This window comes from Cucumis melo, chromosome 2, assembly GCF_025177605.1.
Source record: "Cucumis melo cultivar AY chromosome 2, USDA_Cmelo_AY_1.0, whole genome shotgun sequence".
Classification (NCBI taxonomy): Eukaryota; Viridiplantae; Streptophyta; class Magnoliopsida; order Cucurbitales; family Cucurbitaceae; genus Cucumis; species Cucumis melo.
The window spans coordinates 26107866-26133313 of record NC_066858.1 but is presented as its reverse complement, the minus strand read 5'-3'; the positions used below and the strand labels follow the sequence as shown (position 1 = coordinate 26133313).

General features: G+C 35.2%; 4 protein-coding genes across 5 annotated transcripts; 1 reads left to right on the top strand and 3 right to left on the bottom strand.

Moving 5' to 3' along the window:
* Positions 1 to 1337: 1337 nt before the first annotated feature.
* On the top strand, positions 1338 to 3898 carry LOC103502270 (floricaula/leafy homolog). The gene is made up of 3 exons (XM_008466139.3): positions 1338 to 2425; positions 2563 to 2930; positions 3437 to 3898. The coding sequence occupies exons 1-3, from the start codon at positions 1993 to 1995 to the stop codon at positions 3791 to 3793; spliced, it is 1158 nt and encodes a 385-aa protein (XP_008464361.1). The 5' UTR covers positions 1338 to 1992; the 3' UTR covers positions 3794 to 3898.
* A 3088-nt stretch (positions 3899 to 6986) lies between these two features.
* LOC103502272 (ethylene-responsive transcription factor ERF115) lies at positions 6987 to 7760 on the bottom strand. The gene has a single exon (XM_008466140.3). The coding sequence runs from the start codon at positions 7610 to 7612 to the stop codon at positions 7223 to 7225; it is 390 nt and encodes a 129-aa protein (XP_008464362.1). The 5' UTR covers positions 7613 to 7760; the 3' UTR covers positions 6987 to 7222.
* Positions 7761 to 9856: 2096 nt separating this feature from the next.
* LOC103502273 (uncharacterized) lies at positions 9857 to 15800 on the bottom strand. Of its 2 annotated transcripts, none has more exons than XM_051081515.1 (8): positions 15170 to 15800; positions 14662 to 14818; positions 14418 to 14570; positions 14132 to 14288; positions 13787 to 13831; positions 11712 to 11877; positions 11195 to 11562; positions 9857 to 10899 (listed from the first exon to the last, which is right to left on the bottom strand). In XM_051081515.1, exons 1-8 carry the CDS (start codon positions 15365 to 15367, stop codon positions 10581 to 10583), a joined length of 1563 nt encoding a protein of 520 aa, XP_050937472.1. In that variant the 5' UTR covers positions 15368 to 15800; the 3' UTR covers positions 9857 to 10580. The 2 variants fall into 2 exon arrangements, with proteins under 2 accessions (XP_050937472.1, XP_008464363.2); XM_008466141.3 differs by having other exon boundaries at positions 11195 to 11565; positions 15170 to 15616.
* A 312-nt stretch (positions 15801 to 16112) lies between these two features.
* Positions 16113 to 17678, bottom strand: LOC103502274 (magnesium protoporphyrin IX methyltransferase, chloroplastic). The gene is made up of 2 exons (XM_008466142.3): positions 16787 to 17678; positions 16113 to 16686 (listed from the first exon to the last, which is right to left on the bottom strand). Exons 1-2 carry the CDS (start codon positions 17351 to 17353, stop codon positions 16303 to 16305), a joined length of 951 nt encoding a protein of 316 aa, XP_008464364.2. The 5' UTR covers positions 17354 to 17678; the 3' UTR covers positions 16113 to 16302.
* Between the last annotated feature and the right edge of the window lie 7770 nt (positions 17679 to 25448).

The window sequence follows — 25448 nt, the reverse complement described above, 5'->3', positions numbered from 1 at the left end:
TAAAAGCGGTAGATTCAGTCCTTTGGTCATTTTTCAGAACTTAAATAGTTTTGAACATTTTTTAAAATCAATATTATATTTCGGCAATTTATCAAATGAACCCAACAATTATTTTCTTATCCACCATAAAGAAAAAGCCCGTTGTAGGTATCATTATAATAAAAAAATATATATAGATAGATATATTAAATTCTATTCTATTTGTTTTTTCTTAGTCTTTTAAACTATGGAACGAGCAATTCAGTTTTTTAATATGGTTGACCACAAAACTAGCAAAATTTGAATTAACTAGAAACTAACCAATCTACTTCGATTCAGTCTATTGCAGCGGAGCACATCGTCATATTCTCCTTGAACTTAACTTGAATTAAGACACATTACTTACAGATTTAATCAATTGCACATTTATTAATAATAATTCAAACTTAAGATCATCGAACATACATACAATATAGATATTTGGGACCCACTGTAGTACACATACAAACTTTGGGTCGTGCGTTGAAGTGCTTGGTCGAATCAGTAAGATATATCATTCTAATTAAATTTTGAAGAATTTTAATGGTAGACTTCATTGCACGCATGGGGTCTACTGTTGTCATCCTAGGTTCGGGTAGAGTAATTTGGGTATAGTGTGACATTTTTTGCCTCCCTAACAAAATTTGTATAGTTTCTTTAAGTAGAATATAGCATGTTGAGATTTGTTTTCGTCACGTAACTATTCAATCCTAGCTTGATTTTTCTCCGACCAATGCATATCCATTGGCTTGTTTGGTCAACTTGAACTTGGACATTCACATTTTCTTTTTTGAATGTATACTAACTTATAGCTCCTCCCACCAACCTATGGGCTTTAGGCCTTACCTTGGGCAATAACCATCAGCCAGGGTTATTTCAAAGTTGTTAGGTTGAACTGTTAAAAGATATTTTTGTTGTGTTTGAAATCGAACATGTTTTTAATCTTTCAAAATCAATTAAAAATAACTTTAAAGTGATGAAAGTAATTTTAACTAATTAAAAATTACTCTAAAATATGTCATTACTGATTTAAAATCAATTTTAATTTATGAAAATTGAATTTAAAGGTAGAAAGGCTAACGGTTAAATTGATTTCAATTCGAGTGAGTGGGAGTAAAGTAGAAGAGGGGATAAATCCGAAATAAAGGGATAAGGTGGAAGTGTATGCGTAATGAAAAGAATTGGAAAGGGACTAGCTGTTGAGGTTGTGGGTGGGGAGTCTTGAGGGTGAGGGGATTAAATTAGTCTGTGTCAAAGTACAAAAGGATCAGCCTTTTCAGTGAGGTCTGGACTGGAGCAAGTGCAGCCGCTTGGCTAAAGGCAAAATCACTGACTTCGCTGAACCCTCTGCCTCTGTACTTTCTCCTCTTTGCAAAATTGTATTTTTCTTTTTATTGCTTGAAATTCCAAACCCATTCAAGCAAATGACCAAGATGACCCTTCCGCACTAAGCAGATGAAGATGGGTCCGGGTGGAGTTAAGAACTATATGTATAATTAGTGATTAAATAAGTACTGGTGGTCTCTCAATTGGATTCAAAACATGCATTAACTAAGCAAGCTCGTGATAGGGATAGGGTTAAGTTGGTACTTGAAGAGAGTCACCACCCTGCAGGCTTTACTGCCCATATTTTGTATTGACATCCGCTGAGCCAGCACCACCTAGTTAGTTACGCAAACGCTGTTGAAGAAAGTTGCCAAGTTTCTGTGGACAAGACTATGAGGCTGAGGTGAGGGCATTTCCCGTAATTTGGTGAAGGGTTGCCTTTATAGGGTGCAACAGATCTCTTCCCAACCACCCCTTGCTCTTGTTTTCTTTCTCTCTGTGGCCTCTTGTCTCCTGAGATTTGCGACCGCAGACCGAAGCAAAGGAAGGTCGGAAAAAGAGCGACAGGTTGCGTTGTTTCTAGTTGCGTACCCTACGCATACACAAACACAAACACATAGCACCAGCACTACATATCCAATTCCTCAAATGGATCCAGAAACCCTCTCCGCCACTTTGTTCAAATGGGAGCCTCGAGAAATGGTGGCAGGCGGCAGCGGCGCACCCCTCCCAGCACCACTGCCCCCCTACTCGCTGCGGCCGAGAGAGTTGGGATTGGGAGGCCTGGAGGATTTGTTTCAGGCTTACGGAATAAGGTACTACACCGCCTCTAAAATTGCAGAACTCGGATTCACCGTCAGCACCCTCGTGGACATGAAAGACGAAGAGTTGGAGGACATGATGAACAGCCTCTCTCACATTTTCCGCTGGGACCTTCTGGTGGGTGAAAGGTACGGAATTAAGGCTGCTGTACGAGCCGAACGCAGACGTCTAGATGACGAGATCGAATCCTCCAGACGCCGTCACCTCTTGTCCAATGACACCACTACTAACGTCGTTCTCGATGCCCTCTCTCAGGAAGGTCAGATACGTCTAATTTCCCCCTCCTTTTCTATATCTGGATTGCTTGGCTCTCCTCTTCTTTTTCGCTTTGAACATTTTAATACATGGAAGCATTTATGTGATAAAGCATTACTAGACGTGTAATAATAATAACAGGGCTATCGGAAGAGCCGGTGCAGCAGGAGAAAGAGGCGGTGGGGAGCGGAGGAGGAGGAGCGTGGGAGGCAGTTGCAGCCGCTGAGATGAGGAAGAAGCAGCGGAGGAGAAATGGATCAAAAAAGAAGCAGGTGATAGCTTTGGAGGAGGATAACGATGAAAACGAAGGAGCTGGGGACGAGGAGGAGAATATGGAAGTCAGCGAGAGACAGCGGGAGCATCCATTCATCGTAACCGAGCCAGGGGAGGTTGCACGAGGAAAGAAAAACGGCCTCGACTATCTTTTTCACCTCTATGAACAGTGTCGTGAATTTTTGATCCAAGTCCAGAACATTGCCAAGGAAAGAGGAGAAAAATGCCCCACTAAGGTATTCTTTTTTTTTTTTCCCCTCTATTTGGGGGACTGCCTTTCCTTTCCTTGCCATCATCAACTTAAGCACCTCACCCTATCTGCGGTTCAAAACATGATTTTGGTCGTTACTCTAATTCTAAATAGCCTATTCTTAAATAAATATCATTTTGGCTTATGGGATTTTAATGAGCTATAATGTAAATGGGCAATACAATGGAGGAATGGAGGGAAGTGAAGGAGGGGGCCCGTATGGTCTAAACAAAAAGTAAAAAGCGTGACAAGTGATGCGCAGTGAAGGGGAGAGGTGAGTGTGTCAAAACGTGGACTGCAATTATCTTCTGTGATGATTTCGTACTGTATGATACTGAGGGGGCAGTCAAAGATGGCGATTGGATAGTGGTTAATTAAAGGACAAGGACAGTGATGATGATGATGATAATAATCTGCGTTGGTATTTCGTTTTGAAGTTTTGAATAGTTTGTTAAATTGTAAATCTTGGGTTGTGTGTATACGATCCGGCAGGTGACGAACCAGGTGTTTAGATATGCAAAGAAGGCGGGTGCAAGTTACATAAACAAGCCAAAAATGAGACACTACGTGCATTGTTATGCGCTACATTGTCTGGACGAGGAGGCGTCAAACGCATTGAGGAGTGTTTTCAAAGAGAGGGGCGAAAATGTGGGAGCTTGGCGACAGGCATGCTATAAGCCTCTGGTGACCATAGCAGGTACCCAAGGTTGGGACATCGATGCCATTTTCAATGCACATCCACGCCTTGCCATCTGGTATGTGCCTACCAAACTCCGCCAACTCTGCCACGCAGAGCGCAATGGTTCCACAGCCTCGACCTCCACTGCCTCCGCTCACTTGCCCTTTTAATTTCATTCTCTTGTAAAAAATCGAGAGATGATAGCTTGCCACTGTGAAGGAAACTAGGCCCTTGTTCGAATATGGAATGCAATGCTACCTTCTCTTTTCAGATCATATATTCATATATAATTTAATAATGTGTAGATCCCATGCTGCCTCTCCATAAAATTTAACTTAAATTTCGGCTAAGAAATAATACCTAGAAGTCTGTCGTCATTTTTTCAGAAAAAAAAAAAAAAAAAACTCAATTGTCCCGTTGAACTTAGCCCACACCTACCAATATGCATAAATATTGATGTAATTATAATTTTATCTTGTTGATAGAAAATTGTAATGAATCTTAATTACAAAACATTTAAATTGTTATATTTATAATTCTTTGATAATTTATTTGCAGCTTCAATTATTAATCTATAATAAAACATTGTATAATCGAAATTTAATTTTATTAAATGGATCAATCCAAACGAATCTCAGTTACAAATATAATTAAATTGTTTTTTATTTCAAATATTTTATGAACCTCATGTTCTCTTATCTTTTCTTTTGTCATTTGGTAACTATATTTTATGTAATTTTCAACTGTAATCATAATGCCAACCCTTCAATCCTCAAACAATTTCAACTCCAATGTATTGACAAACTTTCAATCCTCAATCAGACTATAATTTTTTATTAAAGACTTGGAAGTGGGCCCTATATGTAATCAAATAAGGTTTACTTTTTGTATTACATTCGATCTAGCCAAGTGCTATCATTGCAATGATCCAATATATTAATATTACATGTGAGCCAAGGTCTTGGGGTTAAGATTATTATATGAGCTTTGGGTTTTGTGAGCTTTTAGTCTGGTGTTGCAACGAGTAAAATATTTTTCTAATCAATGATATAGCAACATTTTGAGATAATGATAAATATAATACAATTTTCTCCAATTTTTCATTCATTCATTTTTTAACCGAAATTTAGACAAATAATTGAAGAGTAATATTATGAAATATACTATTATACAATTAATATAGAAGGAAAACTTGAATTTTCTTTTAAGACCGTTACTAAGTCGATTCAAATGTTATTAATTTTATTGATTTAATTTTTCCTCTTTCCTCTTTCCTCTTTTTCATTTCTAATATAATTGATATCTAATCTTTTGCCATAATATTCTAATATGCATACCAAATATTGTTGCGAGAAAATAAAGTTTTTATAATGAGTGACCCTTCAAGGTTATAGCAACTTTTTTAAAACAATTTGGAAATATAGCAATTTCTTTGTTTCTTTTTTGTATATTCTAAAATACTCTTGTTTGGGTAATTCCAATCAGTAGCATTCTGGAAGAATTAATTAATGATATAGTAATTTTTAAAACAAATTGCGCAAAATTTCTCCAACATTCTATTTCAAACTATTACAATTTTATAATAAGATTTGAATTCTGCTGCAATAAAATTGGTTTGAATCTTGATTCTTCGTTACATTTGGTAAGATTTTAATCTAAAAATCAAACAAAAAATTGAATTCAAAACCTAAAACTTTCAAATAGCACTTCAGTCTTCAACATACGACTCATTCAAATCTGGCAAACTGGCACACAGAAAAAACAGAACAGCAAGGGCAAGACAGATCTGTACGAGAATGGAAACTGCAAAACATAAACAAAGTTAGTAGACGATTGAGTCGCATAACATTCTTTAAGACTTTTCATGGTTTTGCTCTAGATCGTGCAAACAGAATAATGTTTCGTCATCCTCAGGATAAAACAACCTCTTCTTCAATTGCTTTTGCATAAAACCAACCGGAATCAAAATCACTCAAAATGACAGACGGTATGAATAGCTCGACAAACTTTTGGTATGACAGAAATAAGAATGAAAAGACGATAGCAATTATTTGTGTGTGTAGAAATAAGAGGAAAACCGAGGTATATATAGTGGAGGATAGATAGCCAACAGCCTAAAAACGGTAAAAAGTTTATTAAGGAGAAAATTGTTGGATTAATGGCGTTGAAACGATAATAAACGTTAATCACACTTAATTCTTAATGGTAATAAAACGTTTCATAATTAACTAAAACGTTAATCACAATTAAAAAAACATTTTAGAAAATTAAAAGAAATTTTTAGTAAAAGTAAATATATCATTTTGCCTCTCTTCACCCGAACAACTGATGGCGGCGCACATGTGAAGATATAAGCATGGCACCTAAGTACCCAAACACATTGATCAAACTAGTTTAAAAGGGAGCTTCCACGTTAAAAAATAACCAACTTAGAAATGCTGAGAGAATAAAATAATATTATCTTTTCTTTTTTATAAAACTTTAATACAATATATATAGGTATGTGTATATATATAGGTATATATATATATATATATATATATATATATATATATATATATATAGATAGATAGGTATGTATGTATATATATATATAGGTGTATGTATCTATATATATATATATATTCTCTCTTTTATAAAATTTCTTTGTTTCTTTGTTTTGGTTTGAAGCTAGTTTGAAAGTGCGAAGAGATATATATGTGAAAAGTCGTATGGGGCCGTAAACGTTGACAATTAAGGGGAGGAGCCGAAAGACCCGAGTCCAGAAATTAAACACCATTTGTGTCGGACGCCTTTTTATTTTAAATTTTGAAGCAAATAAAAAGGCACCATGCGTTTAAATTAGATACACAATGGTAGCTACCAATCCGTGTCAGCATCTCATTTACCTAACTTCCACATGTATTTGGTCAGTATTGCAAAGTTGGTATGAAGCAACTTAATGATCGATTATATATGTAGTGCAGGGGTGTGCATGGAAGAAAGACAAAAGGGAAAAGGGATTAAAGTTGGGTCTGAAAGCGGCGGTTAAGATCAAAGTAAACCGCGTTGTCATCATTAATTATCAAGCCGAATTCGATGACTCTTTATCATTGGAGTTGGAACCACCGGCCCGCACGCACCACCTCCCATTCACTTCCTAATCAATTACCCATAAGAATTAGGAAGAGTTCGATTAATTATTCCGTGAGAGAGGTGCCTCGGCATCCACTTCTATTATATATGTGTTTGAGTATTATAACTCTATATATATCAGATAAAGTGTGAGTAATATAATCAAACTTGCATGCGCATGCAATTAGCCTAATTCATGAAGATACTCGATCTGTAGAGTATATAAAAGTAATATAATGTAATTGGATATGAGACATGTGTAGTATATTATTTAGCAAGCTGGGGACGTATAAGTATGCAAAACGCCTTAATGTGAACGTTACAGCTGGGATATACATTATAATCATAATTTTATAAAGTAGTTGCTGAGCAAAATCAAAATATAGAACGTGAAAAGTAAAAGATCAAAATTAAAGATAGTGGCAGCTAGCTAGGTAAGTGAATTAAAAACAAGATTAAGTGGAGATTCGTTGATGTAAATTAAACTAAAAGCGGTGGTCTTGGTGATCATCCTGATGATGATAGGGGGCATAGGAGTATGATGGTGGGGTGGTAAGTCTCTCAGGGAAGTTAAGCTTCGCTTTTGTGCCCTTAAATCTGAGGGCAGCTTCATCGTAAGCGAGTGCCGCAGCCTCGGCAGTGTCGAAGGTGCCCAACCACACTCTTGCTGCCTTTTTTGGATCACGAATCTCAGCAGCCCATTTTCCCCACGGTCTCTGTCTTACTCCTCGATAATGTCGGCTTTCCCTTTTCACTCCTTCTTCATTATCTCCCCGCACTGATGCTGCAGGTTCTTCTACTACTGATAGGCTTCTGCTACTCCCACTCCCACTACCACTCCCACTCGTTATCACTTGAGTTAACGCAGATACCATGGCCGACGTGTCATGTTCAGATCTAGCTGAGTAGATCGGGAACGGATTTTCTTCCTCCGATTCATCGGAACAAAGTGCCCTCTTCCCTCGCCTCGGATCCACTTTTATTTTTTTCCTTTCCTTGTTACACCTTCTCCGGGGTGCCTCTTTTCCCTTACCAATCTATCCTCTCTCTATATATATAGATTTTGTTATGGCTTTCTCATTTATTAAAATAATAAATTTAAAAGGAAAAAAAAAAAAAAAAAAAGAAGAAGAAGGAAACTTGTTATGTGTGTTTGGATGGTTTATTTTACAAAATATTTTATTATTAATTAACTATTTTTAGCATTAGTAACATTTGTTTCTTTTTGAGATGGTGAAACATAAACAATTTTCGAGTGATCATCCAATTTATCTTATACATATAACGACAAAATTTTGATAGATTTCATGTGTTAGTGTTTGACATATAGTTGAACCGAAAAATTTATGAAGTTATAATTAATTATGTTAGTTGACAGAAGAATTAATATGTGATTAAGATATATAGATTAAAAAAATCATATGCCACCATAGAAAAATATAAGACTAATGAAAAATCAAAACATATAAATAACTATTCAAATGGGGAAAAAATCATAACAAAAACAAACAAAAAACAACTTCCATAATTACGCAAGCCCATATTCAGTTGCACATAGTTTCCAATTCCATACCAGTATACGAGTTGACAGATATACCAAAACTAAATCATACCAATTGAGTGATACCAAATATAAAATACATCGGACATACTTATTCATGCACAATTCAAAGTAAAATTGCAATAAAAAAAATAAAATTTTATTTAATTTTATTTCTATATTAGCAATGATAGAAAATAATTTAGAAATAAGAGAATTATTGTTGAAAATATTTACAAAATATAGTAAAATATTATATTATATATCTAGGTTAGATACTTGTATTCAATTAATTTTGTTATATTTGAAAATGATCTTACAAATATTCATATATGTGTATGTGTATATATATATATATAATTTTTTTTATTATAGATAGAATGTAAGAAACTATTGTAGATGATAAAACTGCTAAAATTATTGTAGGCAAAAATTATTATAATATCCAAAGTGATATTGTTTGGCCTTCTTTGTCTTTATTTTCAAATTAAAAAAAAACGCTTAGTGATACACTCGATCAAGAGAGACCGAGAAATTTCCTTCAAATAGTTTCTTAAAATTTAAGGAGAATCTCAAAGTAGATTCTAGATTGACCTCGACAAAAATAAAATTACAAGATTTTTAAAACTATGCTACTTTTGAAATATAAAACTAAAAATACGTTATTTCTAAAAAATTTCTAGTAGCTTATTATAGAGGGGAGGAGAAAAATATTAAAATCACATTTATTTTCCACGTTATCATGTCACATCATCATTTTGCAAGTTTTTTCTTTAAATTTGAAGAGTTCATTAGGCAGAGCAAACTTTTAGACCTATTTTTAAATACTCCAAACTAAAATGGTCAAATTTTAAACATTAAAAACTGATTAACCATAAAAGCATTGTTTCCAAAAAGAAAAGAGAAATAACATCTCTCCGGATTTCTCTCACCCTCCTTTCTCCCCTTCTTTAACTTCTCTCTCATTTAGAATGAGAGCATTTTAAGCCGATCCAGAGAAGTTTGTTGTTGTTGAATGGATTAGAATTTGGTTCTTTGCCATTCTATGAGCTTCACAGAGATCCATTAGTAGATAGCAAGTTCAAATGGCGATTAGAGAGACAAAAAGCTGAGGGAGAGAAGATTAAAGGAAAACAGAGGGGGGAGAGACTTAAAGAAGGGGAGAAGGGAGGGTGGGAAATCTGCCGAGAAGATATTTTTCCTTTTTCTTTTTCTTTTCTTTTTCCTTTTAAAGGTCATACTAACTCGGTCCATTTTTAAGCTTTATTGATACTGAGAAACTAAATGTGAACATTTTAAAGTCTAAGGATTAAAATTGAACCATCCATAAAGGACTAAAAGAGTACTTTAAACTAAATATAATAATTAATTAATTCATTACAAAATAAAGAAGAAAAGATAATGTTATTGCCATTCAAGCAAGGTCTTAGCGCATTATAACCTCAGTACTCAACCAACAAGAGTTTAGAATCACACCTTTTTAACTAAGAGAACTTAGTTGTCCCCAAACTATAACCTTACTGATTCAGACAAGTCTAGTTATCACCGAATCCATAAACAAAGTTACAACGCAACAAGATACGAAAAGAAGAAATCTCTCTAATATTCCTTTCAATTCTTTTATCGAATATAAGAATAGAAGACATGGCATCACTAATTAATATTCCGCGGAATAGAAAAGGGTTACTGGCACATCTAAGCCAATAATCAGTCGAGTAAACTTTTATTCCTGTGGAAAAAACACCAACCATTGAATGGACATATCCACAGCATTGGTATGAACCATTACTGCAAAACGCAAGTTTTTAACTTAGAGCACCATCGGACAACTGCTCATTCTTTTCACTTAACTGGAATGGCGAAGACAGCACAAATAAGTGATTGGATCCCTCTTAGAATTTGGAAATTTTCTCCTTCACTAGCAACTAGTCAGATCGTGCTACAAAAGTTTTAAATAGCAGGAAGGCACCCCAGCCCTCTAAGAAAGTGAAACATCTATATCCGTTTGCAATTCATTTGAAATACATGTAGGGCAACAAAATCAACAAATTTTCTACATATATTCCCACAAACTTACCAAGTCACAAGCCAAAGCTTCATCAAGTCTTCACAACCACGTTGCTATGCACTGCACTCCTTCAGACAGCTAACTCAAGCCCATTTATTGCTTCTATTCTTTGCTACACTGTATCTAAATCACCTCTTGATAATTTGTTTAGGGAACGTGCAAAAACGGCAATCAACGTGATATGACCCTCTTATAGCAGTTAGCATGCAGCATTAATAACTTGCACATGGAATATCTAGACCATTTTGTGCAGTCCAATGTTCAAATCAGATGAAATGGAAACAAGAAAAGGAAGAGAACGGAGCCAAACAGCTTTGAAAACGCGCTTCTGATGAGCTTTAAGTGATTGAGATGGCATGTGAGAATTATACCTGATGTCAAAAACATGAATTACAGGATCGGATGAACCAGACGTTAAGTATAATCCATTTGGTGACCATGACTGCTTTATCAAAGCTGATTGAGATTCACTGTTTTCTTGCTTCCACCCAAAACTATGGACTTCTTTCTGTTCCAATCTAATGTCAAATAATCTAAGTTGATTTCCTGGACTCCTGCACATAAGACAGTAAAAGCACCCTTGAATGTTTTACAGGCCAACGTCTCATACATAAGCAGACCCTCCAGGGGTCCAAATCTATGCATTTAAAAACAAGTTCCATTTAGGGAAAGTACTTCATTGTGGCGTGTCAATTCCTATTGTTTCTCCTTTGGAAATCAAGTTAATTGAAAATGTATTTGCATTTAGAAAGCACATTCAGAAAAAAGCAACGTACATACTTCTAAATATTGAAGACCATTGCAGAAAACGATGACTAAAAATCTTATTTTAAATAAGGTGCTTCTCACCCTGTTTGGACCGCGAACAGGTTAAAGTCACATGGATTAGGCAACACACTCATACATTTACTCTCTAGTTGATGCTTGAAGAGTATATTTCCTACTTGAACATCAAAACCAAGGAATCTCTTGTCTGCACCTGCAGAAAGTACGATTTGCTTCATCTGCATCCCAGAGACACCCATGACAGCAGAAGAGTGCAGATTCCTGTGCAACAGCTCTGGTTTCCATGTGTTATATTTATCTTTCATATTCCATAGAACGACGGCGTGATCACTGCCACCAGTAATGAACGGAACAGAATCCCAAGGCAAGAAACTAATGTCGTTGATAATGCCTTTAACATGAGGCTTATCCTCTAAGAAAGTAACATTGGCCTTCTGTCAATAGGTATAAGCATAGAAAAGCCTCAAACTCTTATGTGTTATAGAATAAAATGTTTTGAAGATATGTCGTACTTTGTAGCGCTAATAATTTGTATCACATGGAACCAAGCATGAAATAGAATAATCAGCACACAACTTACCTCTTTAGTCCTATTGAAGTTCAGGATTGATATTTGAGAATCTCCACCATCAGCGTTGTACACAGAAAATAGGTTGTTTCCACCCGGGTGCCAAGCTATACCTTCAGGCCATCTCCTCTGCTTTTGAGACATACAGTTTGTAGCACAAAGAAGAGAAGCAAAAGACCTGAAAAATGAAAACGAGAGAAGCAGGGGACAATAAAATAACCTTAAACTCCAATGTGGGCTTTGTATCTAAAAAACCACCAAAAGAAACATCACACTAGTAATATATGGACTAAATGAACAATTTCATAAACATCGAGGATTTGATAGTTGATAGTACGATTTTGAAATCTATAGACTAAACTGACCTGTTGTCCAAACCTCAAAGGACTAAGAAGGTATTTTATCCTAATTAAATAAAATGTGATCAAAACCCATCATATTATATTTATCAACTATATTATTCTAAAAAGGACCGACATTATTTCTTTTTTTTTTTGAAAAGGAGACAAGCCACTTAAATTATTATTAATAAAAGAGCCTTTAGCTCAAAGTACAAGAGTATTATACTAAGAGCAAGAGAAAAGAGAAAATTCAAACTACCTCTACAAAAAAACTACAAAACAAATTCAAGCTAAACATAGAAGAGATCAAGCTAAACAAAACCATATCCAAATAAATCTAAATACAAATCATAGTGCAAAAACCTCTCATAAAGAACTAAATTGAAACTAAAAACTCTCAAGAAGATGCAACCCGCTGCCTCGAAACTGTCTAACCAAAATAATCCATAATCCAGAGGATTTACTTGCCACCCATATGATTATCTTTGATTGAAAAAGATCTTCCAAGGTTTTTCTAATTTCCTTCCAATCATCAAATGCAAATAATCTTGAAAAAATCCATAGATTATTGAAGCCTTCTTTTAAAACTTCTGGATTTTTAATGATCCAATGCCGAGTTGCATTCTGAAAAATTTGAGGTCAGAACAGGGGAAGAAATGCTTCGTTTTACCAATTCTTGAACAGGGGGTCTATTAAGCATCACCTTTTCAGCATAACTTGCTTCTTAATGGCTCGAAAGGAGGCTGCAAGAAGGTCTGGAGATGATTTCTGTACCAACTCGAATAATAGTGCTTCGTCAAGAATCTTTCCAACATTTTGTGAAAGGAATTCCAACCTTGTCGAGAGACACCCGAACAAATACGGATGAAGGATAAATTTTTGTTCCTCTTCCAAGCTACACACCTTATAACCCAACCTACTTTTGACCTAAATTTTAAGAGTCTTGTACTTCCAAAATCATCGAAACCATTTCGAAGAAGAAAACCATTCTCGGGGCCACGCAAGAATTCAGAAATTTCCTTCAAGAACCATCTAAATTGAGTGTCTGATAATGACAAGATCTTTCGAGCTTCCACGTCTTCTATATGGAAGTAATCTTTGTCGAACCAAATACAGTAAGGGACATTCACTACTTTGCATCTTTCTACTTTCCTTTTCACCAAAACCAGACTGCTACTAAAAAAGGGATGGACAAGAAGATTCGGGCTCTAGGAAACTTACCAGAGAAGAAGGATGACAAATGTTGGAGGAGAAAAAGGGAGCCGGAGTGTGGTTAGGGAGGAGAGAGGAGAGTCATTCTTTCTCTTCAGCCCGGTTTTTTTTATTTATAGCATATTTCCATTACCTTTTTCCTTAATAACTAATATCATTAACAGAAATTAGTCATACCGTAAGAACCGGAGAACCAAACATGTACTTTTCCATAATATTAGAGTTGTAACAGTTAACCAATTGTTTAAAACTCAAGGGCACAGTCAATCGGTTTAACCTATCTTGTAAAAAACATGGACTAAGATTTCCCATTACTTCCTGTCCAATCTAAATAACCATAATTAATTAACAAATATTGTAAAATAAAACATTTAAAATATTTGAGCATTCACATATTTCAAAATTAAATTCTAATATTCTATAAAGGAAAGCTATATTGCTATGTTTGAAGATTAAAACAGAGGTTTTTATAGTCACAATATTCCGTTTGGATTAAGATAAACACAAGTATGAAAGTAATGGAGCAAGACTTACCCCTTTGACTGAATTTGCCACAGGTTGATCATTCCATCCAAAGCACTACGCAAGTCCCAACATCAAGCACTTGTTAGATTGTTTGGTAACTGTGTACCATCTTCTACATTATACATATAGAAATAGCAGGGGCTTCTTAACAAGAGAAAAAAAAAAACCAATTAATATGTTGATAGAAATGCCATAAGATGACATTAGGAAATACTTCCCGAACTTGGGCCATACATAATATTTTGTGTTATATACATATATATTCCTGTTCTGTTATATATATGTTCATTTGTATTCTGTGCATTTTTTCAGATGTTCTACATTTATATGACGTTAAATATAACTATCGTTTACCTAGTAACAAAAAGTTGGTCATTGACTGGACCTGGAGCAAGGCTTCTCAGTTTTCTCTTGTGCTGACTAGTAAAATAATAACTAGCATCTGGTTGGGCAGTCAATGAGGAAGAGCTACTGCGTACTAATGAAATCAGTTCCTTGTGATCTTTTTGTTCTGAAATACACAATGCAGACATCATGAGTGCAAACATGGGAGGACCTGAGTTGTAGTATAGTACATCATCTAAAACTAATGAAGTGTCATGAAAAACAATAGCACTTAAACAGAGGGTTAAAGCGTTACCAAACTTTCTTCTTTTCCCATCACTCTGATCATCAACAACTCTCCCAATAGTGACCATACGAGGTTTTTCTTGTTCACCTGTTGTGGCAAGATTAGAGCGATTGGGAATTGAAGGGTTGTGACTAGAACCAAGAAGTGGTTTTGCTTCCAAACCTGACAGTATTCAAATTAGGACATCAGAGATTGTTAGAAAAGTAGCAATAGTAGAAGACAGTGTAAACTAACTAGCAGAGTATATAACAACCCCCATTGCCATGAATAGGAGTCGTTGATCTAGGCTCAGCCTCCACACATTCGAATCCACGATCCTGAGAACTTCTTGATGGCAAAGTATAACGCGGACCGTGAGAGCGGGCCAACAAAGATTGAGATTCCTGTAACCGCTTCTCTGCTTCCTCTAGCTGCAGAAGTTTTGCAAGTACATATGAAGTGATACTACTTTTTTCAAAATATTTCTCAAGACCTGACAAGAAAGCTTGTTCGATGTGCCCTAAAAGTAAAAGATATGCGATTCCTGACTTCAAGAAAGTAATAGGAACGCACAAATACGATATAACACTTCTAATACGTGGTTGATAAAAAGGAACCAGTCCAGCATAGATTGAAAGAAATGCGGTGATAAGAGACGAGGTAGTGTGTGGGAGTTGACATTGTTGCCGGTCAGGTACAATATTAATAATTAATTAAAAAGATGAAGAGTAATAGGACTAGGAGAATTGATAGGGAAAGGTAGAGAAACGAGAAGTGAAAACCTGACGAGTGTAGTAGGAAATACGCTGCTGGAGATGGTGGACTTCACGAGTACGATGCTCGACTAGAGCAATGAGTGCCGCCTCTTGGTCTTCGACGGTGCTATTGCATTCATCTGGAGTTAGTTCTTCCGTAATGATTTCAGGCGAATGGGCAAAGCAAAGTTCCTCCGCTTTGGGTTTCCTCACCGGCTGGGTCATCGCTATTCCTCTGTCTGTTAGCCCTACTCGTTTCCCGCCACCCCTTCTATATTATTTCCGTATTTAATTGTATTTAATTTTTTTAGTATTATAATCTTTGTCGTGGGGGTAGATTATTATACTCCAAATGATAAATATGAGTTTTCTTATATCGTGTCAATTTTTTTGCACTATTTTTTCTTATAAATATAGAGAAGATATTATTTTCAGTTCAAACTACAATTTTTACCGATTTATACAAACTAATTTATTACTAAATAACAAAATTACCTTATTTGCCTATAGATTTCAATGTATCCCAAAGAATTAAACAAGAAAGATAGTCATTCTTGAAAGAAATTTGAGAAAATCTATATTAATTTTTACATAGTTACAATGGAATTGAGGATGATTCGAGTAGAAAATGAAAAAAAGAATGAATGCTTAGTTGTGATTACAAGGTAAAAATAGGGGTAAATAAGCCAAAAGGTAGGTTAAGAGGGGGCACGCATGTTTAATGTTGTTGGCCCATTTTACTCTCTTAAACTTCAGGCCCAAGATTAATGCCGAAGAAATCGGCCTAGAATTACGTGGTTGTGGAGTGGGTTTCCACCAGATTTTGCCTTTTGCCCATTTGAAAAAGAAGAAATGGATTGGTTAATTTTGTGGAATACGTAAAAAAGAAATTGAAATGAAAAACGGTAGAATGTTTCCCACTAGGTCCAGGTCCAACCTCCTCAAGGTAATGTTTTGGCTCGTAATCCTCTTTCTTAAAAAAGAGAACTTAAGCATCGGAGTTTAGATTAATATAAAGTGGAATCCATTAGCATACATAAGATAATGTTGACACTCTATTTAGGAAGCATTGTAAGTAAAAACATTGGCATAAAGAAGGAGGGCGGGTGGAGGAAGAGTCAAAAGTGAAATGAAATGCAACGGAAGACAGGTGTGAATTGTCAAGCAGGAACTGCCTCAACCAATGTGGCAAAGTAAAACTGTGTAGAGATTAGACCTCTCTTCCTTATTTTCCAGCCAACCCTCCGCAATGCAGTTTCGACGTCAGCCTCAGAGTGCAAATATGCCCTAGTTGCCTTTGAAGGTCCGGGGAACAACTCTCCCACCCTCTTCAACAAATCGTAGTAAAATGTTTTTGGCGCAAAGCTTATGATTAAACGCTTTTCAGCTAGGGATGCAAGGTGCGCAATCATTCCGTCTGCCTTGTTCTGGGGGTAGTGTATTAAAACATCTAGACATACCACCGTATCGTATTTCCCTTCCAAGCTCTCCAAATCTTTCACTTCAAATTTTGGCATCACGCCTCCCTTAACCTCTTCTTTTGCCTGGAATCACATGCCCAATATTTGGATCCACATCATATACAATTCAATCAAATCAATACATTAGTATTATGAGTATGACTGAGAGAAAGGAAGTGCGCACCTTCTTTTCGGCCTCCGCGACCATAGCAGCAGAAATATCGCTAGCGAAGACTTTCGCACCTTCCTTGGCTAGGGGAATAGATAAGCTACCGGTTCCACAGCCGGCATCGCACACTGTTACTCCTCTCAGTGGGCCCTCATCTTTCAACATCGCCATCACATTCTCCACCGTCTTGGAGTGACCCAACCTAATGTCTCGCTGCACCCGGTTCACATCATCCGTCTCTCCATAGATTTTCTTCCACCTCTGAAACCCCGAATTGTTAAAGTATTCCTTCACCACATCCTTGTCGCCACCACCCACCTCTTCGGCCTGCAGGCGGCGGCGTCTCTCCGGATCGGTCAGAGATAGAACGGCAGCCAGCGCGGCAACCGAACCGCCGCCGATGGCTGCAATTGTTGCTCCGTCGACGATGGGAAGTTCAGTAGCTACAGCAGAGACATTAAGATTGAGCGTTCTTGAAAATTTAATGAGCTTGATAGGTGTTGGAGATAAGAAGAATCTAGAATTTGAGGTAGAATCGGGGTGGAAGCAAAGTGTGAGATATCGAGATGCAGAGTGAGACATGGTTACCGAATAACTGCTCCTTCCGAGCGGCGGTGGCAGGGGAGGAAGTATGTGAGGCTGCGTGTAAACTGTGATGAGGAGTGGCTAAGGCGCAACCCCAAGCTAATCCACACACCTCTTTGCAGATTATCTTTCCCCGATTCCCCTGGGTCCCACGCTCACGGTGGCTCAACCTCGCCAAAAAAAAAAAAAAAAAAAAGAAATGTGGGCTAAATTATGCAAACTACAAATTAACTTTGTAATTTGGGAAAAAAATATAGGCTAAATTAACCAGAAAATGCCTCGCAGCAAAATACCTCCCAATTTTTAAAAGTTGCAAAAATGGCCTTCGATTTTTAAAATGGATTTAAAAATACCTTTTAACGTTAGGAAGAAGTCTTGTTTCAAAAATATTCTTAAACTAAAATTTTAAAAATATTTTTAAACTAAGAAAAAAATAATAAAATCTCTCAATGATCTAAATTTTGTATCAATTTTCTTATCAGCTAAAATTAAAATCGAAATTTTAAGTTAAAACCATAGTTTAAAATTTATTTAATTAGTAACACACAGATTATGAACACAACCAATCTTAATAGTTATTATTGTAATTAACACAAATAAAAAAAAAATGTATTTGACTATTAAAAGATAATGATATTCTGATGGATCTATTTGTAAAAAAAAAAACAAATACGTTCATTTGCCTAATTATTGTGTTTAGTATGTTTTAGGATAATTTTTTTTAACTTTCGTGAGATTTTGTGTAATTTTATGTTTTTATCAAAATTGAACGTATCAATGTTGATTGATATATCGAAACCTTAATTTGACAGATATTTCGATTTCAATTGATATTTTTGGAAAATTATAAAAAACAAAAAGTTTAAAAAGATAATTTTAAATTAGCATATAAAAACAAAAAGTTTAAAAAGGTAGTATCATTTTTTGTTGTTGTTTGTTTCTTGTGATTCGTTGATTTTTCTATAACATAGTAGAAATATCAATTCACTCATTCTATCCATATTGAATCCACGAAAATTTAAAATTATAATTATAACTTAAACTTTTGGTTTTTATTTTGATAGTTAAGAAATTTTGTGTAAAAATTGAATTATTAAAAATATTTTTGAATTTTTTATAGGGAAACTATTATAAATGTAACAAAACGTCAAACTATTTATGACTCGTGTAACAAAGCCCATGCAATTTTTTAAATATTCTAGGTTTGCCCATCCATCTTTCCTCCTCTATTTCGTCTTCTCCGTTCTTCCACTGCAATTTCGCCTTTCTTCTTCCCTCTTTTTCTTTTCTCCGATTTCTTTCCATCATCTTTCTTATTTTTCAATTCTTTATTTACGTCATTTGATCTTTCCATCGTTTTTCTTCTTTTTCTCTTCTTTTTTCATTTTGATTTCTTTCCATCGTCTTTCTACTTTTCATATTCTTTTTTTCACAATTACTTTCCATCGTCTTTCTTCTTTTTTATTTTTTACGCGTTTTTCATTTGGGTAACCAAATCTAAACGACTGTCTAAACTGTGTACAAAAAATAGCAAAATCTAAAAGATCGTGTATAAAGAATCTTGAAAAAAAATAATTTAGATTGGAGTAACCAAATGTAAACTATCGTTTAAAAAAGTAAACAATCCTGTAAAAAAAATAAAAGATCGTGTATAAAAAATCTTGAAAAATTAAAGTAAACATTGGGCCAATTTCAAGGACTCCTTCAAGTCCTTGTTGGATGATTTTCACAGAGATGGAAGGCTAAACGCTTGTGTTCAAGAAAATTTCTTATGCCTTGTTTAGAAAAAAGAGAAAGCTTCAGTTATGAAGAACTTTTGTCCAATTAGTCTTACAACTCTTTTTTACAAGGTGATTGCAAAAATCCTTGCAAAAAGATTAAAATATGTAATGGACACCATCATCAGCCCTTTCCAAAGTGCTTGAATTGAAGGAACGCAGATTCTTGATCCTATCTTGATTGCAAATAAGGCAGTGGAGGATTACAAAGCCAAAAAGAAAAAAGGTTGGATCTTGAAAAAGCTTTTGACCATGTTGATTGGGGATTTTTAGAAAAGGTTCTAATTCTGAAAAAATTCTCCCCAAATGGACATCATGAATGATGGACTGTTTGTCGAATCCTAATTTCTCCATCTTCATCAATGGTAGGCCAAGGGGCCGTATAACTGCTTCAAGAGGTATTCGTCAAGGGAATCCCTTTCTCCCTTCCTTTTTCTCCTTGTAAGTGAGGTTTTAGCAGCCATCATCAACAAGCTTCACCTTAGTGGTCGGTATGAGGGCTTCCTTGTGGGCAAGGATTTTATACACCTCCCCTTGCTGCAATTTGCTGATGATACTCTTCTCTTCTATAAATTTGATGATCAAATACTTCTCAAGCTTAAGAAAGCTATTAGACTCTTTGAATGGTGTTCGGGGAAGGAAGTAAGTTGGAAAAAATCAGCTCTCAGTGGAGTTAATATATCCGAGGACATCCTACTACAAATTGTTGACCATATTGACTGCAAGACAGACAATTTACCTATTGTATACTTAGGTCTCCTTTAGGAGGCTATCCTCGGTGTCATTTCTGGCAACTGGTTATCGATCTTATTCATAAGAAACTAAACAGATGGAAGCACATTAATATCTCTAAAAGAGGAAGGAAAATTTTGTGCAATATAGTCTTGGCAAGCCTCCCAACTTATTATCTATCCAGGTTCTCTATCCCTCAAAATGTGGTCGTTTCCTTGGAAAAAAATGACAAGAAATTTCTTTTCGGAAGGTTATTCTGATAGCAAGCTTAACCTTGTCAAATGGAACTTGGTTTCTCTTCCGTTAAAGGGTTCGAGGCCTTGGAGGCCTCAAAACTCTCAATTCTACCTTGCTAGCTAAATGGGGCTAGAGATTTGCTATGGAAGATTATGCCTTTTGGAGGAAAATTATTTGTAGCATCCACGATAAAGAGCCTTTTGATTGGTTCATATTGGGAAAGTCTAGAAATAGTTTAAGGAGCCCATGGATTAGCATCTCGAAGGTGTGGAGGTCGGTGGAATCTCTACATTAACTAAACTTGGTAATGGTAGTAGAACAAGTTTTTTTTTAGACATTTGGGTTGCAACCTCACCACTCAAAGGCCTTTTTACCTTACTTTACAGAGTAGACCTACTTTCACCATGCTCAGTTGCCAATCATTGGGATTTTGCGACCCTCTCTTAGTCCCTACCATTTAGAAGAAGTTTAAAAGATTATACTGAAATTGTCGAATTTGAATCATTACTCTCCCTTCTCTGAGGTGAACAAGTTCTTGATTTAGAATATCACAAGGTTTGGTCTATTGACCCCATGGTTGTTTTACGGTTAAATCTCTCAATTTGCATTCAGCTCGACCAATGGATAATCGTTTATTTAAAGCCTTATGGAAGTCTTCCAGCTCTCGAAGAGTTAATATTCCGATTTGAGTAATGATTTTTGGGTCCCTTAATAGTGCCGATATACTTCAAAAGAAGGCCCCTATCAAGTGCTTTCTTCCCTCAGTTTGCCCCCTCTATTTGAATGCAAATGAGACTTCAACTCATATGTTCTTATTTTGTCGTTTCTCCCCATTTTGCTAGGATAGATTTTTCTCCATCTTCAACATTGTTTGGGTTTTTTATGGCTCTCTTCGCTCTTCGATTGTTCAGCTTCTAGAGGGTCTTCTGCTCTTCAAGAAGCCAAGACTATTATGGTTAAATTTGCTAAAACCTATCCTCTTCGAACTGTGGTTCGAAAGAAATCAGAGGATTTTCCATGAAAAATAAAAGTTTGTTCAGAAGTCCTTCTCTCTCCGAAAAAAAGTGCTTTGGGTTTCCTTAAACAAGAAGTTTGGGAATTACTCAATGCAAGATATTTATCTCAACTAGGCAGATTTTCTCCCCCAAACAGCCTCTTAATTTTCATCCAACGTTGTTTCTAGCCTCAATTTTGTACCACTCAGCAGTTGTAGTTTTGTTTCTATCTTTACATCATATTTTTAGTCTTATTTCCTAGTCTCTTCCTATGTTAATTTTCTGGACTTTCATAGTTCGTACTTTCTATTTTTAATTTCTTTCTTTGTTCATGCTTAGCTATGGGGTTGTTTCGGTGCTAAGGGAGTGTTAACCTAGTTGAGATATCTCGGTGCACATTCTGATCCCCTAGGACTTTTGCTTTATGCTTCTTTATTATTCTCAATGTGTAACAACCTAACTCTTTATACTAAGCTGAGGTCATTACTAAAAAGAGACAATAATAAGAGACACTTTTTTTAAAAGAGGAAGACTAAGTTTTCATTAAAAACAGAATACTAATACATAAATGTGGAAGCAAAACTGAGTCCCCATATGACATGTTACGGGTCCTTTTTTGTCGCTCGCCAGTTTTCCTGTACCTATACCTTTGCCTGAAATATTAAACATAGAAAGAGTGAGTATAAACATATATTCAGTAAGAGACCCACTACTAGTCCCGCTAGGTATCTGTTAACTTCTCATTAGAGTCCTGTAAAGAAGTACCCGTGAACTAGCACGTTTCCGAACACGTACAATCTGTAATCTCGTAGGAACATCTATGGTCTTCGGTGAACCCAAGGGAACACCTAAGACAAACTGATCTTTAGTGTACCCAAAGGAAACACTAAGACAATTGGGCTGTGAGTGATTCCGTCAAATCACTCGTAATCATGTCTATGTCATATTGAACTGGTGATTCTATCGGACTACACAGTCATAAAAAGGTAGTGATTCTGAGGGACACCCATGTGGGTACGACTTTAATAGACAAAGTTAACAGAATACTCATCCATAACATGTAGCATATCATAAACATCATAAACAAGACATGAATATTAATCTTAACGTTCTTAATCATGTGATTAATATATCATGCATTAACATCAACATCAACATCAACAGTCATCATCATCAACATACTACCAGTCATTAACATAATATTAATCATTATCATCAATCAATATAATGACAATCATTATCAATAGCATCAAGTTATGCATTTTAACTATCATCAATGCATAATCATAATCACATGTGGTCTCTTAAATTCAGTTTGAAGGTATAGTAGGAGAATCTCTTACCTGGAGATTTTAGCCAAACAAAGTACTCTCTAGCTGACACTAAAAATTCTCCAATTAACTTGATCCTAATCATAAAAGGAAATTTCAATATCTTAATTAATGAAATTAGCAATTGGCTATCGTCATCCAAAAGTTCTCCCAAAAGTTGAATTAAACTCGATTCCTCATGGAAAAACAAGACATTATAACAAAACAAGATTTACATTCAAACTCCAAAATTAGCATGCTTCAAGTACGTTCAAACCCCCCACTTAAGCTTTGGTCGTCCCGAGTAAAGAAAAATCTAAAACATACAGTCAAGCAACATGCAAAGGAAGCACACAACAAACTTAAGTGCAAGATCTAAAACAATCATACAAGTATAACTTTGATGCCTTCTTAACAAGCCAACTAAGTAAGCCTAACTCTATGCCTCAACAACCAATCTAAAGTTATTCTAAGTTTCATTTAGTCATTCAAAAAAGCTAGCTATAAGTTGGAAACAAGTTTTAACTACAACTGCATGGCGAAAACATGTTTAGTATGCACTCAAGTTTTGCTACTCCAACTCTAGACATGCTTAAAAGGAGTTAAAAACGACTTAGACTTGTTTTTTCCGCATGTGGATCGGGAAGGATTTCTCCTATTTTCTAAGTTCTCGATCAACTCGATGCAAGATAAAGAACTTTAAGAACTAGGCAAGTCTGGTTTTGTTAAGACCAAAAGTGAAGAGTTTCCTACACAAGTTATAATACTAAAGGAACTCATTTTGACCTAACTGACTTAATTCTTTTGTTTTTTATGAGTTATTGTTGTCTATGCCAAAAGTGAAGAGTTCTCTACACAAGTTTTGATACTGGAGGAAGTCAACACATTCGGACCTAACTGACTAAAGTCTCTTGTTTTTTATGAGTTATTGTTGTTTAGGCCAAAAGTGAGGGTTCCCTACACAAGTTCTAATACCGATGAACTCAATACATTCAGACCTAACCAACATAACTCTATTGTTTTTTATGAGTTATTTTTGTTTAAGCCTAAAGTGAAGAGTCCTTACACAAGTTCTAATACTGAAGGAACTCAACACTTTCAGACCTAACCAACATAACTCTCTTGTTTTTTACGAGTTAGTGTTGTTTAGGTCAAAAGTGAAAAGTTCCCTAAACAAGTTTTAATACTAAATGAACTCAACACATTATGATCTAGTTGACATAACTCTCTTATTTTTTATGAGTTATTATTGTTGTTTAGGTCAAAAGTAAAGAGTTCCCTACACAAGCTCTAATCCTGAAGGAACTCAACGCATTTTGATCTAACCAACTTAACTCTCTTGTTTTTTATGAGTTATTGTTGTTTAGACCAAAAGCGAAGAATTTCCTACACAAGCTACGGAAGAAACTCAACACGTTCATACCTAACAGATATAACTCTCTTCTTTTTTATGAGTTATTGTTGTTTAAGTCACAAGTGAAGAGTTCTCTACATAAGCTCTGATATAGAAGGGAACTCAACACATCCTCTTGAACTAACCGACCTAACTCACTGTTGTTTAACTTAAATTTATAAGAAATAGTTTAGATATAGATAGATTAGTTTTAAAATAAAATATTTGAAAAGGTGAAAAACAAATAAAAGACATGAAATAATATTTTTTTTAAAAAAAAGTTAAATATGAAGACTAAATGCATCAACTAATCACAATTAATATTTAATTAAAAATAATTTCATAAATAAAATAAATTTAAAAACAATATTTTTGTAAGATCGTTAAATTAATTAAAACAAATGACATTTAATAAATAAAATAGTAAAATTTAAAAAATAAATGAAATAGTAAAATTATGGGTAATTAAATAGGTATGATTATGGCAGAGGAGGGTTTAAGAGGAATGAGAGAGACGTAAGACAATAGTTATGATAATCCTTGGTCCTTATTCCAAACAAGGGTTGGGTTAACCCAACCATAACCCTTGGGTCAAATGACCCCCTAAACTAACCGTACAACAAAGTTAGCCATTTTTTTTAAATATTTGAAGTTTGTTTTTTCGTCTTTCTTCACTTATTCCATGCAATTTTTTCTATTGTCCTCCTTCATTTCACGATTTTTTATGTCGTCTTTCTTCTTTTCCTATTTTTTTTACATGTCGTTTAGATTTTTACCCAAATCTGATTTTTTTCCATCGTCTTTTTTTTATTATTATTTTTCATCGTTTTTTTTTTCTTTTCCTCTTTTTTACCTCATTTAGATTAGGCTAACCATATCGTGTAACAAATTTTGAATTCAAAATATCATATACTTTTAGGTAGCCAAAATATAGATGATCGTATACCAAATCTAAACGATTGTATACCAAATATAATATATTAAGCTTCTTCTTGTGGTTGACGGAACATTTTTTGTATTTTTGTGAAACTTTTTTTGTCTTTTTTCAGAACTTGGGGGTTTGTTATATTTTTGAAAACACCCTTCAACGAAAGTCACTCCATTCAATATTCATATTCTGCTATATTAAACACGGCCTCCTTTCCATAAATAAAATAAAACAGCATTTGATCGTTCTTGGTCTAAAATCGGAAACAAAAAGCAAATAGTACTTACATCTTTTAATGCAATAGCAAATTCTGTCAATAATACGGGCTTGAGGAAATATTCACAGACTGGATAGAAATAAATGAAACTTGCATCTTGTTTCGTTGTTTTGGGGAACTGCAAATCCTTGGGGATCAAATTATAATCCCATTCCCACGTTGAGAAAACAACGCTCAACCGCTAATAGATTGCTTTTATATCAATATGGAGGAACGCTTTTTACTCTTCTTATTACCATGAAATTGTTTAGACAGTTTCTTTTGTTGGCAGTATGACGAGTCAGGATATATGTCTAGAGTAAAAAACGAGAATCCTCCACTAGGTTGAGGAGGAGGGGCGTTGCTTATACAGAGGACACTATTGGAATCCAAATCTTGCTTGTTCATCCAAATGGGAGATTGGAAATTATAAATCCTTTAAACATGGTAAGGCAGCTCTATG

What these genes read in the sequence shown, in the direction of transcription:
- LOC103502272 (XM_008466140.3), bottom strand. Translation starts at nt 7,612, where the DNA reads ATGGTATCTGCGTTAACTCAAGTGATAACGAGTGGGAGTGGTAGTGGG.
- LOC103502274 (XM_008466142.3), bottom strand. Translation starts at nt 17,353, where the DNA reads ATGTCTCACTCTGCATCTCGATATCTCACACTTTGCTTCCACCCCGAT. An exon ending in TCGCGGAGGCCGAAAAGAAG is followed by an intron (nt 16,687 to 16,786) that starts GTGCGCACTTCC and finishes ATGTGATTCCAG; the next exon opens with GCAAAAGAAGAGGTTAAGGG.
- LOC103502270 (XM_008466139.3), top strand. Translation starts at nt 1,993, where the DNA reads ATGGATCCAGAAACCCTCTCCGCCACTTTGTTCAAATGGGAGCCTCGA. An exon ending in CGATGCCCTCTCTCAGGAAG is followed by an intron (nt 2,426 to 2,562) that starts GTCAGATACGTC and finishes TAATAATAACAG; the next exon opens with GGCTATCGGAAGAGCCGGTG. An exon ending in GAGAAAAATGCCCCACTAAG is followed by an intron (nt 2,931 to 3,436) that starts GTATTCTTTTTT and finishes ACGATCCGGCAG; the next exon opens with GTGACGAACCAGGTGTTTAG.
- LOC103502273 (XM_008466141.3), bottom strand. Translation starts at nt 15,367, where the DNA reads ATGACCCAGCCGGTGAGGAAACCCAAAGCGGAGGAACTTTGCTTTGCC. An exon ending in TGGGAAAAGAAGAAAGTTTG is followed by an intron (nt 14,289 to 14,417) that starts GTAACGCTTTAA and finishes TGTGTATTTCAG; the next exon opens with AACAAAAAGATCACAAGGAA. An exon ending in GACCAACTTTTTGTTACTAG is followed by an intron (nt 13,832 to 14,131) that starts GTAAACGATAGT and finishes GGACTTGCGTAG; the next exon opens with TGCTTTGGATGGAATGATCA.